Raw genomic sequence first — 15,072 nt, 5'->3', positions numbered from 1 at the left:
CGGCAACATTGCTATCACATTGATAGCAATATGTGCGGATATCTGCATGCAAAAAAATACCATTTAAGGCTGGATTCACACGAACGTATATCGGCTCGGTTTTCACACCGAGCCGATATACGTCGTCCTCATCTGCAGGGGGGGAGAGGATGAAAGAGCCAGGAGCAGGAACTGAGCTCCTGCCTCCTCTCCGCCCCTCTGCACTATTTGCAATGGGGAGAGGCGGGGCAGGGCTAATTCAAGGAACTTAGCCCTGCCCCTGTCCCGCCTCCTTTCATTGCAAATAGTGCGGAGGGGAGGCAGAGAGGGGGCGGGAGCTCAGTTCCTGCTCCTGGCTCTTCCATTCCCCCCCCCCCCCCCCCCCCCTTGCAGATGAGGACGACGTATATCGGCTTGGCGTGAAAACCGAGCCGATATACGTTCGTGTGAATCCAGCCTAAAGGAAATCCGCCGCAGATTCTATGCGGATTGTATTTTTCAAGTGGACATGTGGCCTAAATCTGTCAAATTTTAAGACTGCCTAGTCGAAGTTTATACCACCTATTAGTAGGCTTAGTTCTTGCCAAAAGTTGCATACCAATTGTGGTGCTATTTGCCTCAATTTTAGCGCAGTTTTTGGTGCAATTTAGACCACACCACTTTTTTTGTACGACTTGGAAAAGGTGTCAAAAAGTGTCTAAAAAACATTGTTAATCAGGTGCAAAATATGCAAGACTTTTTTCTGGCACAATTTGCATAAAAAACTGTCGTATTCTGAATAGCAAATCTGTACCAGCCAGTCTTAAAACGTGCCAGTTCATTATAGCGCCTCATGCTGGATGGTAAATAGGTTGAATTGTATGACTGTCTTTATACCCCCTATTAGTTGTCTTAATTTATGCCAACAATTGCACCAAAATGTTGATGCAAGTTAGGCCACGCCCCCTTTTATTAACAAGGCCATGCCTTCATTTCAGACGAGCCAGGAAAAGTATCCAAAAGTTGGCTAAACACACATAAGAAATGTGTTAGAAAGCTTGTTAGATAGTTTTCTGGCGCAAATTACTGTTGTAAGCTGAATAGTAAATCTGTCCCATTGAATATAAGAATGACACTTTGTAAGTTCTTTTATTTTTGTTTGACTTCTACAGTCCAGGGATGTAGTGTGATGACTGTAATGAGATATGCCCATATCACGTGTGATATGACAGCTGTAGGTGTACCTTGCTGGTAATCGCTTCGGTGGTCAGCGGCGTCGGCACGCCGCGGGCCACATAGCACAAGGCAGCGGGCCTTGTGTTTAGAGTAAAAGTTCCCGGCGGTGCCGCGGACCGGCGCTAAACACCCAACGGCCCGCCCCCGGTCCGCGGCCCGGCGGTTGGGGACCCCTGCATTAGTGCATCTGTCCAGCAAACAGCTCACAGACAGGGGTCCCAAGAGGCAACCCCCCACCAGTCTGCTATTGGTGAGCTGCTCTGTAGATAGACCATTTACAGCTGACAACCCCTTTAATATTTAAAGTGTAGACCACTTTGAGGTCTGTTTCAAAAGATTTTGGTTTGCTTCCAGTATTTTAGGATAGAAACGTATGGTCATCTATGCTTTCCTGCCCTTCTAAAATACCAGAAGCAAACAGATCCCATGTGCAACTAGACTAAAGTGGTCTGTGTTTCGAATATTAAAGCCTATGGCTTTAATATTCCAGGGTTCCATCTTATTAGCGTTCTTGGCATTTGAGATGGAAACCCACAGCATGTGTGTAATGGGCATCTGAAGAAGCACAATACATTGTTCTCGATTAACAAAAGACCAGTAAAACTCTGAAGTAAAGGGGGATTCCCATCTGGGCTTTTCATAGCCAAGATGGGAATCTACTGCTATAGATACAAGCCACCTGGCCGGTAACTATGAAAACAACCTCAGTGCAGCACTGTTTGCGTAGCTCCCATTAAATAAATGGGAGCTATGGAGGCAGCATAGTACATCTGTAACTCGGGGACTTACGCAAATAGTGTAGCACGCTGTGCTACACCGTTTCTGTAGTACTCATTCACTTCAATAAGAGCTATGCAAAGAGCCCCGCACTGAAGTGGTCGGAAACAGAGGGACGAGTTTTCCCATTTTTGCTATTAAAGTTGAGACGGGGCACAAAACGTATATTTGTAAAGAAAAAAAACTGTTTATACTGTGCAGAAGTGATAAAATCTAACAAAACTTTTATAAATTTGGTGCAATGACTTGTAGAATAAAAGTAACATAATATTTATACCATGCTGTGAATACTATAAAGATTAATTGCGAAAACAATCGTGAGATAGCCTTTTTCCATTGCCCCCAGCAAGAAAAAAAGTATTCAATACGTTACATGTACCCACAATTGGTTTCTATAAAAGCTCGGACTTGTCCCGCAAAATGCAAGCTGTCATATAGCTACATTGTAAAAAACAAGGTAATAACTGCTGGAACACAACTAAAATTAGTTATGCTACTAAGGGGGTAAAAATGCACTTATGGTAATGGAGTTCTGCGCCAAATATATTTACATGCGTCATAAATTCAAAATCTGCAATAAAAAAGTGACATTTTCCAGAGTGTTTTTCCAGTTTTAACATGACTGTTGAGGGGGGGGGGGGGTAGATGTGTTTTCTGTAAACACATAAATATTTGTTAACGCAAAGTCATTTCTTGCAACAGATAGTTCGAGTCCTCTGGTGGTACTACTTTTCCAAGCTCATTGAGTTCATGGATACTTTCTTCTTCATTCTCCGCAAGAACAACCACCAAATCACCGTCCTACATGTCTATCACCATGCATCCATGCTTAACATCTGGTGGTTTGTTATGAACTGGGTACCCTGTGGACACTGTGAGTACTAATAGAGATGTTCCTTAGGCAATGTTCACATATGTTGGTTTTGCTCCATTTTGGGCATTGCGTGTTATAAAATTATTGTGAATAGGCATTTAAAAAATTCCCTTAAAGGGGTTGTCCCGCGCCGAAACGGGTTTTTTTTTTTTTCAACCCCCCCCCCGTTCGGCGCGAGACAACCCCGATGCAGGGAGGTAAAGAAAGCTCACCGGAGCGCTTACCTGAATCCCCGCGCTCCGGTGACTTCTCTACTCACCGCTGAAGATGGCCTCTTCCTCCGTGGACCGCAGCTCTTCTGTGCGGTCCACTGCCGATTCCAGCCTCCTGATTGGCTGGAATCGGCACGTGACGGGGCGGAGCTACACGGAGCTACACGGAGCCCCATAGAAGACTGCAGAAGACCCGGACTGCGCAAGCGCGGCTAATTTGGCCATCGGAGGGCGAAAATTAGTCGGCACCATGGAGACGAGGACGCCAGCAACGGAACAGGTAAGTATAAAACTTTTTATAACTTCTGCATGGCTCATAATTAATGCACAATGTACATTACAAAGTGCATTATTATGGCCATGCAGAAGTGTACAGACCCACTTGCTGCCTCGGGACAACCCCTTTAACATGTTATTTAAGTCTGTTTATGGAAACGGTTATGGGCGTTATTTGTATGTCTTTTTTTACTTCTATGTATTTTACTTGCTGTAGACCCTATTTAAAGTAAGGCTGGGTCCAGTTCTCCATTAACATCCTCTTCATATCTCCCCCAAACCCCTCTGGTTTGCCAATCACAACCTCAAAGTTTTGTTCTTGTTTTTGGAATGACAAAAAATAAAACCCGCAGAAGGAGAGCAGCTTGATTTCCATCCAGCCTGTTTTGTATATTACTGAAATGTTCCTGTGTGATGAGTTTCCATAAAATGCAAAGGCCAAGCTACAGGTTTCCAGCTCATTGTTCTTCAACTGTCCTCTGTAATATAAGGAGGGCCATAGTGGAGCCCCAGGAAGGAGGCCCAAGGGCCACATTACAATCAATAATAACATTTGATTAACAGTCATTCGACAGAAATACCCCTTTAAATTACCTCTTTATCCTTATATTTGCTGAAAGTAGACTCCTGTCACTTTGTCAAAATGTCTCTAAGGACTCTACACACGCAGGCATTGAAGCAATTTTCCCTCAAGGTGTAATTAATGTAAGAAAAAAAAGCTTAAAAATTGCCATTAGAGGTCAAAAGTGAGATCCAAGTATAAAATTAGCTGCATAGTACCTCCTAAAACTGAGGGGTCAACATGTGCAGAGTTCCCATATAGCACTTAGGCCTACCTCTGTGTGCACATATCTTCATACAATCACCAGAACCCGTAAGGCCAAAAGTCTGATTTTAAGCTGACCTTTTTTTTTAAGTACCAGCCTATAAAATACAAATATTGCATACTGAAAAGTAAGTGCACCCCTAAATCCTATATATTTCCTGAAAGCACACAACCTCCTGATTGCAGTTGTATTGATGGCCTATTGACAGCCATATCCACTTTCATGTATTAATTTCATGTATGAATTAAAAACATATATTAAAACCTAAAACTTGCATGTTAGTTAGACCCAATGTCCACGGGCAAATTTGAATTGTGGGATACGTGCGGGGCAGCTGCCCAAAGGGAAACATGGGTATCCACAGTTTAATTAAAGCATGCGGATTTGTTTTGCAGACCTTCTGGTCCAGAAAACAAATCGCAGCATGCTGCATTTTGCTGCGGATCCCGCATGGATGGCTTCCATTGAAGTCAATGGAAGCCGTCCAATCCACAGCCTGTCCGCAATTGAATTGCGGACGGGCTGCAGATTCCACGGGAAAGACCAAGATTTAAAAAATATAATCTCTACTGCGCATGTGCGGTGGTGCAACGGCCGGCACTTCCGCACACATCCATAGTGAAGATTCGAGCAGGTAAGCATGGTCCTCAGTCCGCTGTGGAATCCAACCTGCCCGTGGACATGAGGTCTAAGTAGAGGTATACACACAAAATCTATATAAAAATCGTAGATCAGGGTTTTCAAAGTTGAATATATATGCTGAACACCACTAACCGCTTCTGTGCTGCCCAAATCTAAATAAAAAACCACAGGATGCGGCCATACTTACTGATATACTAATAGCTAATATAATGGCAGGTATAGACATCACATCCCTCAGCAGGCAGATGGAAACATTACTATATAGAGGAGCTTGCACATACCGATGAGCAACCACTCACACACCTACTTGCACATAGATAAGGCATACAAAAGGTGTCAGTCCCACTGATATATGTAGTGCACCATGCAGTCTTACTACCTGTTAATGGCATCACAAGTGAACCACACTGGCGCTGACACCCCAGACTTCCCCAGCATTTAAAGCCAGAGGCATGCTGCAGAAATAATGATGTATATGAGGTATTGGTTAATATTTTGGACAAAATATAGAAATTGCAAGCTAAACTTAGGGTGATTTCACGTGTGTCAGAACCTCCGGTCAGAGGTTCCATCGTAGAACCGACTGTGAATACCGGAAGAAAAAGTGATGCATACATAGTCAATGGGGTCCGTCTGGTGCTGTTGGGTTGCATCCAGAGATGGAACCGCCCGGCTGCGGGGATTCCTCTTTTGCTGCCTTACGAATAAAATATGTACTCAAGCGGGCCCAGTATGTAAACACATGTACTATGAGATGTATCACACGTCCGCATTCACAGATGCAAGTGTTACAAAACCCTAAACGAGAGGAATGTGCCGACCAATGAACAGACTTCTAAGCTGATTTATGACCAAATTAAAGTTTAACAGAGGAACAAAGCAGTATGGATTTCTAAGAAAATGCTCCAAAATTGTCGTTCTGAGAGAAATGCAAGTATTTACTACAATAGCCATGTCTTGTGTAATAATCCAGTCAGTTGTTCTTTAACATTGGCCTATTCCTGGCTACATAATAATGAGTATATAAATAATGACGTTCACTATAAGGCTGGGGTCACACAGGACCGAAATCTCACGTAAAGACTGAACGGAAATACTGCGAGATTCCCGCTGGAGAAATGCAGCTTCAAAACACGCTACCTTTCTCCGCGGATTCTGGAGCTGCTTCGCTGCCTGCATCCTGCTGCAGCCATCTCTCCCCATAGAGAGGCCGCTGCGGAAATAGGGAAAGAATTGACATGCCGCGGCTTTGAATTCCGCGCAGCATGTCAATTTCAGCGCGGCTTGGCCACAGCATGTGGATGAGATTTTTGCAAATCTCGTCCACTTTGCTGCTTCATCCCGGGATAAAAAGCCGCAGTCGGAATTTCCATGCAGAAAGTCTGCACGAATATTCTGCGGTAATTACGCCCCGTGGGGACCCAGCCTAACAGTCATTTATATAATGTGTTTTATTAGCTATTTATTTTGGATGTTTTGTGTTTTTCTAGCTTATTTTGGTGCCACTCTGAATAGCTTCATTCATGTGCTCATGTACTCTTACTATGGACTCTCAGCTATTCCATCCATGCGGCCTTATCTGTGGTGGAAGAAATACATCACCCAGTGCCAGCTGGTAAGCCTTCCGTTCAACAAGTCCTACCTGCTGCAGCTTACACTAAACTGATTGGAATTTACAGAGCTGAGGCTGCTTTACTGAAGAATGAAGTATTGAGTGATCTCACATCTACATCTATTCATAATGACATGATCCCAGTCTCTTACACGTATAGTAACCACATTTACATAGTGCAGCCGTGTGAGATTATAGCTCCGTCTTCTGCAAACCAGTTACATGGGGTGTGTTACACAGAACGCGTGCAGCGAGAGGTAATTACATACCGCCAACACATTTCCTGCCCTGGAAACTGTGTGTGTTGTAGAAATAAAAGAGCTTGATGCTTCAGTACAGAAAATGTTCTTGAACACATTAACCTAAATGATGGACAACTTACCATTTTTGCCTGGAATGGTTCTATAGGCCTCATGCAATACTACAACTCTGGAGACAGGGCTGTATCACACTTGTGTGTAGCTCCCATTTCACACAGAGATATACAGATATGGTTTGCTGTCTGATGCTGTCTTACATACAGCACCATACATAGCATTGTACAGCGGTACACTTTGTAAGGAGCCATATGGGACTTTATATGCTGTTGGACAGACTTTTTGTATTTATAACTGTAAGTTATCTCCAATCACCACCTCTATGTTCCAACAACCGCTATACTGAAACATTAACTTACGTTTGACAAACCCGTAGTCCATGTTTTTGATGAGATCTAATTACCACTATGTAATGAGGTGGACTAATGACTTTCTTTCGCAGCTTCTTTTCTCTGTACAGTGTATTGCGGTGTTTTGTGTGAATATTACATATCTTATAAATGGCACTTATTTTCATATTTAAAGAATATAAGAAAATCCGTTTTATGCTTTTTCTCATTTACCAGACCCAGTTCGTCCTGACAATGACTCAAACCAGCTGTGCGATGATTTGGCGCTGTGCATTCCCCATGGGTTGGCTGTATTTCCAGAACTGCTACATGATCTCTCTTATTATCCTCTTTACCAATTTCTACATTCAGGTAAAAAGAAAAATGTTTTGAAACAGTGTTTTTATAAATATGTGTGTATATATATATATATATATATATATATATATATATATATAGGCATAGACATGGTGTGATTAATTTGCACAGTAAAGCAGTACCAGAACAGGATGAGTAGAGGAGTAAATACTTAAAGGGGTTGTCTCATGAAAGCATGTGGGGTTATATACTTCTGTATGGCCATATTAATGCACTTTGTAATATACATTGTGCATTAATTATGAGCCATACAGAAGTTATTCACTTACCTGCTCCGTTGCTGGCGTCCTCGTCTCCATGGATCCGTCTAAAATCGCCTCTTCTGGCGATTTTAGACGCGCTTGCGCTGTGCTGTCTTCTGAATGGGGCCGCTCGTGCCGGAGAGCGGCTCCTCGTAGCTCCGCCCCGTCACGTGTGCCGATTCCAGCCAATCAGGAGACTGGAATCGGCAATGGACTGCACAGTGAAGATCCCGGCGGCCATCTTACTAAGGTAAGTAAGAAGAAGGAAGAAGTCGCCGCAGCGCGGGGATTCGGGTAAGTACTACCCGTTTTTTTTTTTTAACACATGCATGTCTTGCGCCGAACGGGGGGCCTATTGAATAAAAAAAAAAACCGTTTCGGCGTGAGACAACCCCTTTAATTAGTCTTTTTGTTAGCCATTAAAAGGTATCATATCTACAAGATTACTTGGTTTCTCTCGCTGGGAACAATCACACTTTGCTCTACTGGCTAACACTAGAGATGAGCGAGCATACTTGCTAAGGACAATTACTCGATCGAGCATTTTCCTTAGCGAGTATCTCCCCGCTCGGAAGACGTATTTATACGTCTTCGGATCTGTTACATTATGCCTGAGGAAGAACACTAAATAAGTCTGAAAGCACGCTATAACATTATGTATTTTTGTTAGCCATTAAAAGCTATTATTTCTACAAGATTATTTTGTTTCTCTTAGGCCAAATGCACACGGGCAGGTTTTTGCTGCGGAATCCATGGCGGGCGTCTGCCCACGGATTCCGCAGCAACATCTATCTATAGCATGTAATGTAAAAGTGATTCTTCCATGCACAAGAGCAGAAATCACTCTTTTTCAGTGCATTTTGCGCACAGATAAACTTCCATTGAAGTCAATGGAAGCTGTCTGACCCACAGCCTTTGCAGAATGTCAACTCCGGAAAGGTCGTGAGACCCAAGTCATTGCCTAGCAACAACACTGAGAAATCTGAACTGTACATGTGCCAGCCCATCCGCAGTACAGAGAATGAAAAAAAATGTGGTTACGGACGGATTCCGTGCGGGATTCACTACGCAGAATCCGTGCGTGCCGTGTGCATGAGGCCTTAGGCAAATTTCACATGGGCGAGTGCGATATCGGGCCGTAAATTATGGCCCGATATGATGTTCACCAAATGCAATTTCTCTGTGTATGCAAGGCGTTTGTGTATCAAAAATGTCTCGCATCACTTCAGGGAAGTGTCTCGCATTGTTTTCAATGGGGAAACATCGCATCGTACCACATGCACCAAGCCCATGGTGCGATGCTGCCGCCGGCCCCATTGAGAACAATGTGTAATGCGAGGCTATGCCCAAACATAGGATGAGCAGCAATTTTTTTCCTGCATCGTAATGAGATGTTGCAAAAAGTCGTTCACGCGTATAACTCCATTAAAAAGAGTGAGTGAAAATCCCATTCATGTGAAACCAGCCTTACTGGAAACAATCACATTTTACTTAAGGTATAACATTGCTACAAATGCATTTCCGTTATGTTCTACCAATAAGAGGCACTGGTGACTACTGCCTTCTATCTGCCATTACTGAACATGACATTGCCTGGGCCGGCAAGGTTCTCTGTATAATTCCTTAGAGTACTCAGCTGAGCTTAGAATTCCCAACTTTAGTGACATTTGTTCTCTTCCTAAAATAGACAAACTGAAGACAGGACACTATAAATATATTTTGAGTACTGATGTATTCCCAAGGACTAGAATAAAGTACTATAAAACATAGTATTGAAGTATTTACACATGTGAATCTGTCGTACATTCCAATTTCTCTGCTTAAAGGGAAGCTGTCATTTTCTTTATCCTGCCCTAAACAGTAGAGATCATCCTCCAGCACCATAGCTGTGCACAAGTGGCCAAGAACTCCATTACCACTCCAAGATTCGACCAAGTATGCAAATACACCAAACTTTAGATAAGAGTTGTCAGGACAAAATCACCTTTATTTCATATCTCCTAAAACTACATACAGCGGAGGCAAAATCTTGGCCATAATATGGCCACTCTCAGGTCCCGAGCTTGAGGAAGGTCGTATGGCCGAAATGTCCCCTCCACTGTATGTATTGTGATGAGACATGGAGCTGCATCAAGAAGTGAGAGATGTGCTGATTTCAGTGGTTTGCCCCTTAGGAGCTAATGTTAGCTGGTTGTTAAGAACTTAGATGCTGATCTCACTGCGCACAACGAAAGATGAATTGTGCTTATTCATAACCCGCCGTGACTGTACTGTAGCAGACACTGGCATCACTTAACAGGCATATAGCAAATTAGAAGGCAGAGATACTCCTAGGGGGCAGCATTTCAGAGTGATCAGCATCAAAGCATTATTTTAGGTAACGTGGTTTTCATGTTTGCTAATTACTTAGTTTGTAAGGGTGAAAAAATGCATACAGGATGTACATCCAGTTCAGCCTATTATCCTGCAATGTTGATCCAATGACATGCAAAAAAACACATGAGGTAGAACCCAATTCCTCATTTTAGGGGAAAAAATCCTTCCCAACTCCAAATCTGGCAATTAGAATAAATCCCTGAATCAACAACCCTACTGATGTAATCAGCGACTATATGTAATATTGATACAGACAAAAATCCCACAGCACTCCTGACACATATTTGTCTGATTGTATTTATCCAACATGTAATACATTCCACACCACGTCCTCAGGGAGAGAGTTCCATAGACTCACTGCTCTTACAGTAAAGAACTCCCTTCTATGTCGGTACAAGAATTGTTTATCCTCAAGACGTAGAGGATGTTTCCTGGGTATAAATAGATGATGGGAGAGATCTCTGTATTGTCCTCTGATATATTTATACATAGTTATTAGGTCGCCCCTCAGCCATCTTTTTTCTAAACTAAATAACCCCAGTTTTGATAACCTCTCTCGCTATTGTAGTCCATCCATTTAATTTATTACTTTAGTTGCTGTCTTTGTACCCGCTCAAGCTCTGATATATCCTTCTTGACTTCCAAAACGATCCACAATATTCCACGTGTGGTCTGACTAGTGATTTGTAAAGAGGAAGAGCAATGTTCTCATCATGTGCCGCTAGACCTATTTTGATGCACCACATGATCCTATTTGCCTTGGCAGCAGCTGCCTGACACTGGTTGCTCCAGTTAAGCTTACAGTTAACTAAAATCTCCAGGACCTTTTGCATGTGGGTGTATTCCAGTGGTTCCCCATTTAGTGTGTAATTCTGACATATATTTCCTCCATGTGCATAACCTTACATTTATCAGTCTTAAACTCCATTTGCCATTTTTGTGCCCCCAACTTATCCAGATCAATATGCAACCTCCTTCTGTCCTCTCTTGTCTTGATATCTTTACATAGTTACGTATCACCTGCAAATATTGATATTTTACTTACAATCTCTCCACAACATTGTTAATAAATATATTAAAAATAATAGGGCCCAGTACCGCCCCCTGTGGTACCCACTAGTAACGGTGACTCAGTCCGAGAATGTACCATTTATAACCCCCCTCCGCTTCCTATCACTGAGCCAGCCACTTACCCACTTACACACATTTTCCCCCAGACTAAGCACAATTTTGTTGAATAGTGACTATTTAAGGGAAAAGCAGAAGTCTCTTCAGTATCACAAGATTATGTATCGCCATTAATATTAATGGAAGTGGACTTAGATTTACTTTTTGCTAGCAAATATAAACTACTCAGGGAAGAGACCTGACATTTTGCCATTTCATTACAGACATACAAGAAAGCCTCTTCTAGAAGAAAGGATTACCAGAACGGCTCAGTGACTGCGGTGAACGGACACACAAACGGCTTTTCATCCCTGGAGGACAACGTCAAGCAACGTAAACAAAGAAGGGATTGAGGAGAGAAAGCGGCTACCAGTTCACTATGCCAGATGATATGACATAGAATTGGAAACACAGTGATCTGTGCACTGACACCCTTACAGCTACTGTAAATTATTCTTAGTTATATAATGTAATTAATGTAGATCTTAACAAATTCCATCATTAAAAAGGCTCAAGACATCTAAAATTACTTATAAAATTAGTGGCAGTTTTCGTTCAATTCTGCCTTTCTCTAGTAACAGATGCTACTCTACAAGTCTCACCATTCCATATACTAGCTTACGTGAGTCTGCCAAGACTTTGTATGCGCTGCCAGCCTATTTAATATGATTGTGGCAGGAAGTGCTGGGACTTGTAAAGAAACATCATCTGTAGATCTACAGGTAAGTCACATCTGCTCTATCTAGACCGTAATGCACTATTGCCCATTGCCTATAACACATTATCCAAACCGTAAATGTGTGGAGGGGGGCATCGCCATTAATAATAGAACCTGTGGTAAGACCTAAACATATATTTTATATACACTATAATCCATCCATATTTTTATGTTTTTTGTTTTTTTTTTGGAAAGGCAACACTTTAAAACCTGCATAAAAGTTTTGTAGACATGTCATTGAAGGGAAAGGCCTAGTAGGCGACAACTCCCTGCCAGGCTATCTCAGGGCTATGTAAGGTATCTCCTGGGAGAATACTGTACAAAGGCGTTACAGCGGGCACATAAGAAAAGACTCAGGCAATGAGGTGGATGTTTAGAATTACCTGTTCTTTGTCACATAGCTACAAAAGTACAGATCCCTGAGCAGCGAATGCTTCTACTGAGGCCCCCTTAGTGCCAGATGGCGAACCACCCTGACATCGACTGGGACCACTGATTCAGTTACCGTTTGCGCACCTGCCCTCTCTATAGACTGTGGATACAAAAAAAAAGTATTATTGTAGTATATTACACTGCTGTTGCCTTACTAGTTTCATATTCTAGGTGCTGACTAGCCATTTATATAGGTACCAGGAGATCTAAATCATTTTCTAATACAGGATACCTGTGTGTTTGTAGTAGCCATATGTACCACGTAGTTTGAAGAAACATGCCTTAATAAAACAGCATTTAGATAACAGGGCCCTTAACTTCCTACCAGTTAGTAAAACAGGTTTTAAAGAAGAAAAAAAACAAAACTCAGCTTTTTAGCAGATAGATATATTTTTAGAATTTCTTTGTATTCTAGTGATAGTGACGTTTCCTTGCTTCTCCCACGCACACAGTAGAGACTAGTGACATCGATAAGAGACCAGGGTGCCATTCGTTTTAGTCTTTTACTTGATGGCTAATTAGTTTCTCAGTCTGCAGCCAGTGCGTGTGTGCATGTGAAGCAGATGGGTCCGAGTGGGAAATGACTGCAAATTAATTCACCTTTCCCACAAGTTTAATATTTAAGGATTTTTTTTTTAACCATTTTTTTTAACTGCAGCCCTGAAAGAATTCTTGTGTCTTTATTGTATCGCAGTTTTGTTCAATTTATGCTTCATCTGCTTGTTTGTATAACGCAAAGAATTTGCACTCATGGGAAGCTGATGGCTTGAACCATACAAATGTGTATTGAGGTGCTGAAATCTATATTGGTCAATGTGGCATAGACACCTAGTGACAAAAAAAAAGTCTTATCTGCAACATAAAAAAGTAGCTTTTTCAAGTTTCAACATGTCAGCAGATGGACTTTGTACCAAATGCCCTACAGAAGACTTCTGCTTGACCCCAGTAAACATGTACGTCATAGCACTGCTGCCTCCCTGAGGCTACCTTTAGGCACTGCATACTATTCTAGATGGATATTAGTACTTGATGAGCGTGTAACCTGTTATGTCTGTTTTGTATAACTGCCATCTCACTATAATTGAGGTAGCAATATGGGATGAGTGACGTAATAGATTGCAGTGCGGTTCTGAAAAAACTAGTGATGAGGAGATGGGGGACTAAGAAAATAGCCATTACTTCATACTTCACCGATGTCAAACATTCCTAGGCTGCCTTTTTGTGTGAGTGTTTGGGCTACAGCTACATTCGCAACCCCCATGTTTCCTTCCAGTTCTTAGCAGTATGTTTTGATGTTATGACTGTTTTATTTTATTTTTTAAACTTAATGCACTATGGGGCAACAAAAGATTTAATGCCATAATCCCTGCAGCGAGCGACTTAGTTATAATGATGCCAAGGAACTTATATGAACGTACGTGGCGTTTTATTTGTTTCCTTAGTTGCCTACTGTCCAGCACTGGCATTTAAGTCATTTATACAGTAATACACATGTCAAATGTGTCTGTTAATGTATTAAAAACGTTAAAAGTTGTGATTCTATGATAGTGGTCATTTATTGGAGTTGATATTTTTTGCGTGAGCTGCAACATGGATAGACTTAGGCCTTAGTCAGACGGGCTTTTTTTCGCGCGATTTGCGGATCGCATGACGGATGCGCATCCGCAAATCGCGTGACCGGTGCCCGAAAATCGCCCGAAAATCTGCTCCTAGCCACGTTTCATTAGAAATGGGCCGGAGCTGTCCAGCGCATTGCATTCAATGGAGCCGGCAATACAGCCGGCTCCATTGAAAGCAATGCGCTGCGGGCGAGTGTGGGATGAATTGTCGGGAAGGGCTTAAATATATAAGCCCTTCCCTGCAATTCATCCAGAAAAGTGTTAAAATAAAAAATATATATATACTCACCTTGTCCCGGCAGCCGGAGTTCAGCGCGGCCGGCCTGCAGTGGGTGTGAAGGGGGTGTGAGTCAGACCTGCCCCCTGATTGGCTCAGCGCTGAGCCAATCAGAGGCAGGTCTCACTCACCACGGCTGCCGGGACAAGGTGAGTATATATATTTTTTTTATTTTAACACATTTCTGGATGAATTGCAGGGAAGGGCTTATATATTTAAGCCCTTCCCGACAATTCATCCCGCGCACGCCGGCAGCCCATTGCTTTCAATGGAGCCGGCTGTATTGCCGGCTCCATTGAATTCAATGGGCAAACATTGTTCTTCTCTGCCACAGCTGTTACAGCTGTGACAGAGAAGAATGATTTGTCTTCTATATGTTCTCAATGGGGTCGGCGCTGCTGCCACCGGCCCCATTGAGCGCATATAGAGAAGAGGACAGGAATCGCAGATAGGTGCGATCTGCGATTTCCGTTCTATAATTTATCGGACGAGCGCATAAAAAGCGCTCATGTGTCCGATACCATTGCAAAGCAATGGTTTTAAAAAATCACCGGACGCATGCGCAAATCGGGCAAAAAAACGCCCATCTGACTGAGGCCTTAAACTACATTAGTGGGATTTATACAGAAGTCAATACTGTTTTATCCACATGAACATTTGTTGCCAAAATCAAGTCATCCTCTGATTCTTACTTTTATTTAACCCTTTAGTGAGCGGCCGTACGTGTTTTTACAGCAGTCACTAAGGGATCTTAGGCTAGGACACCGTAAAAACACAGTGGCCTTGTCTAAGGACAGCACGGT

At 42.5% G+C, this 15,072-nt stretch overlaps 1 protein-coding gene across 1 annotated transcript in view; it reads left to right on the top strand.

The window, feature by feature from the left end:
• The window catches only part of ELOVL5 (ELOVL fatty acid elongase 5), a 62,104-nt gene extending 48,189 nt beyond the window's left edge, over nucleotides 1–13,915 (top strand). Inside the window, exons 5-8 of the mRNA XM_066603835.1 lie at nucleotides 2,674–2,845; nucleotides 6,293–6,417; nucleotides 7,298–7,432; nucleotides 11,448–13,915. Coding sequence (XP_066459932.1) covers nucleotides 2,674–2,845; nucleotides 6,293–6,417; nucleotides 7,298–7,432; nucleotides 11,448–11,576 — 561 coding nt within the window. The 3' untranslated portion in view covers nucleotides 11,577–13,915. The remainder of the gene's footprint in view (nucleotides 1–2,673; nucleotides 2,846–6,292; nucleotides 6,418–7,297; nucleotides 7,433–11,447) is intronic.
• The last annotated feature ends 1,157 nt before the right edge of the window (nucleotides 13,916–15,072 follow it).

The sequence above is a fragment of the Eleutherodactylus coqui genome, chromosome 1 (genome assembly GCF_035609145.1).
Source record: "Eleutherodactylus coqui strain aEleCoq1 chromosome 1, aEleCoq1.hap1, whole genome shotgun sequence".
Taxonomy (NCBI): domain Eukaryota; kingdom Metazoa; phylum Chordata; class Amphibia; order Anura; family Eleutherodactylidae; genus Eleutherodactylus; species Eleutherodactylus coqui.
This window is presented reverse-complemented; position numbering and strand designations above follow the sequence as displayed.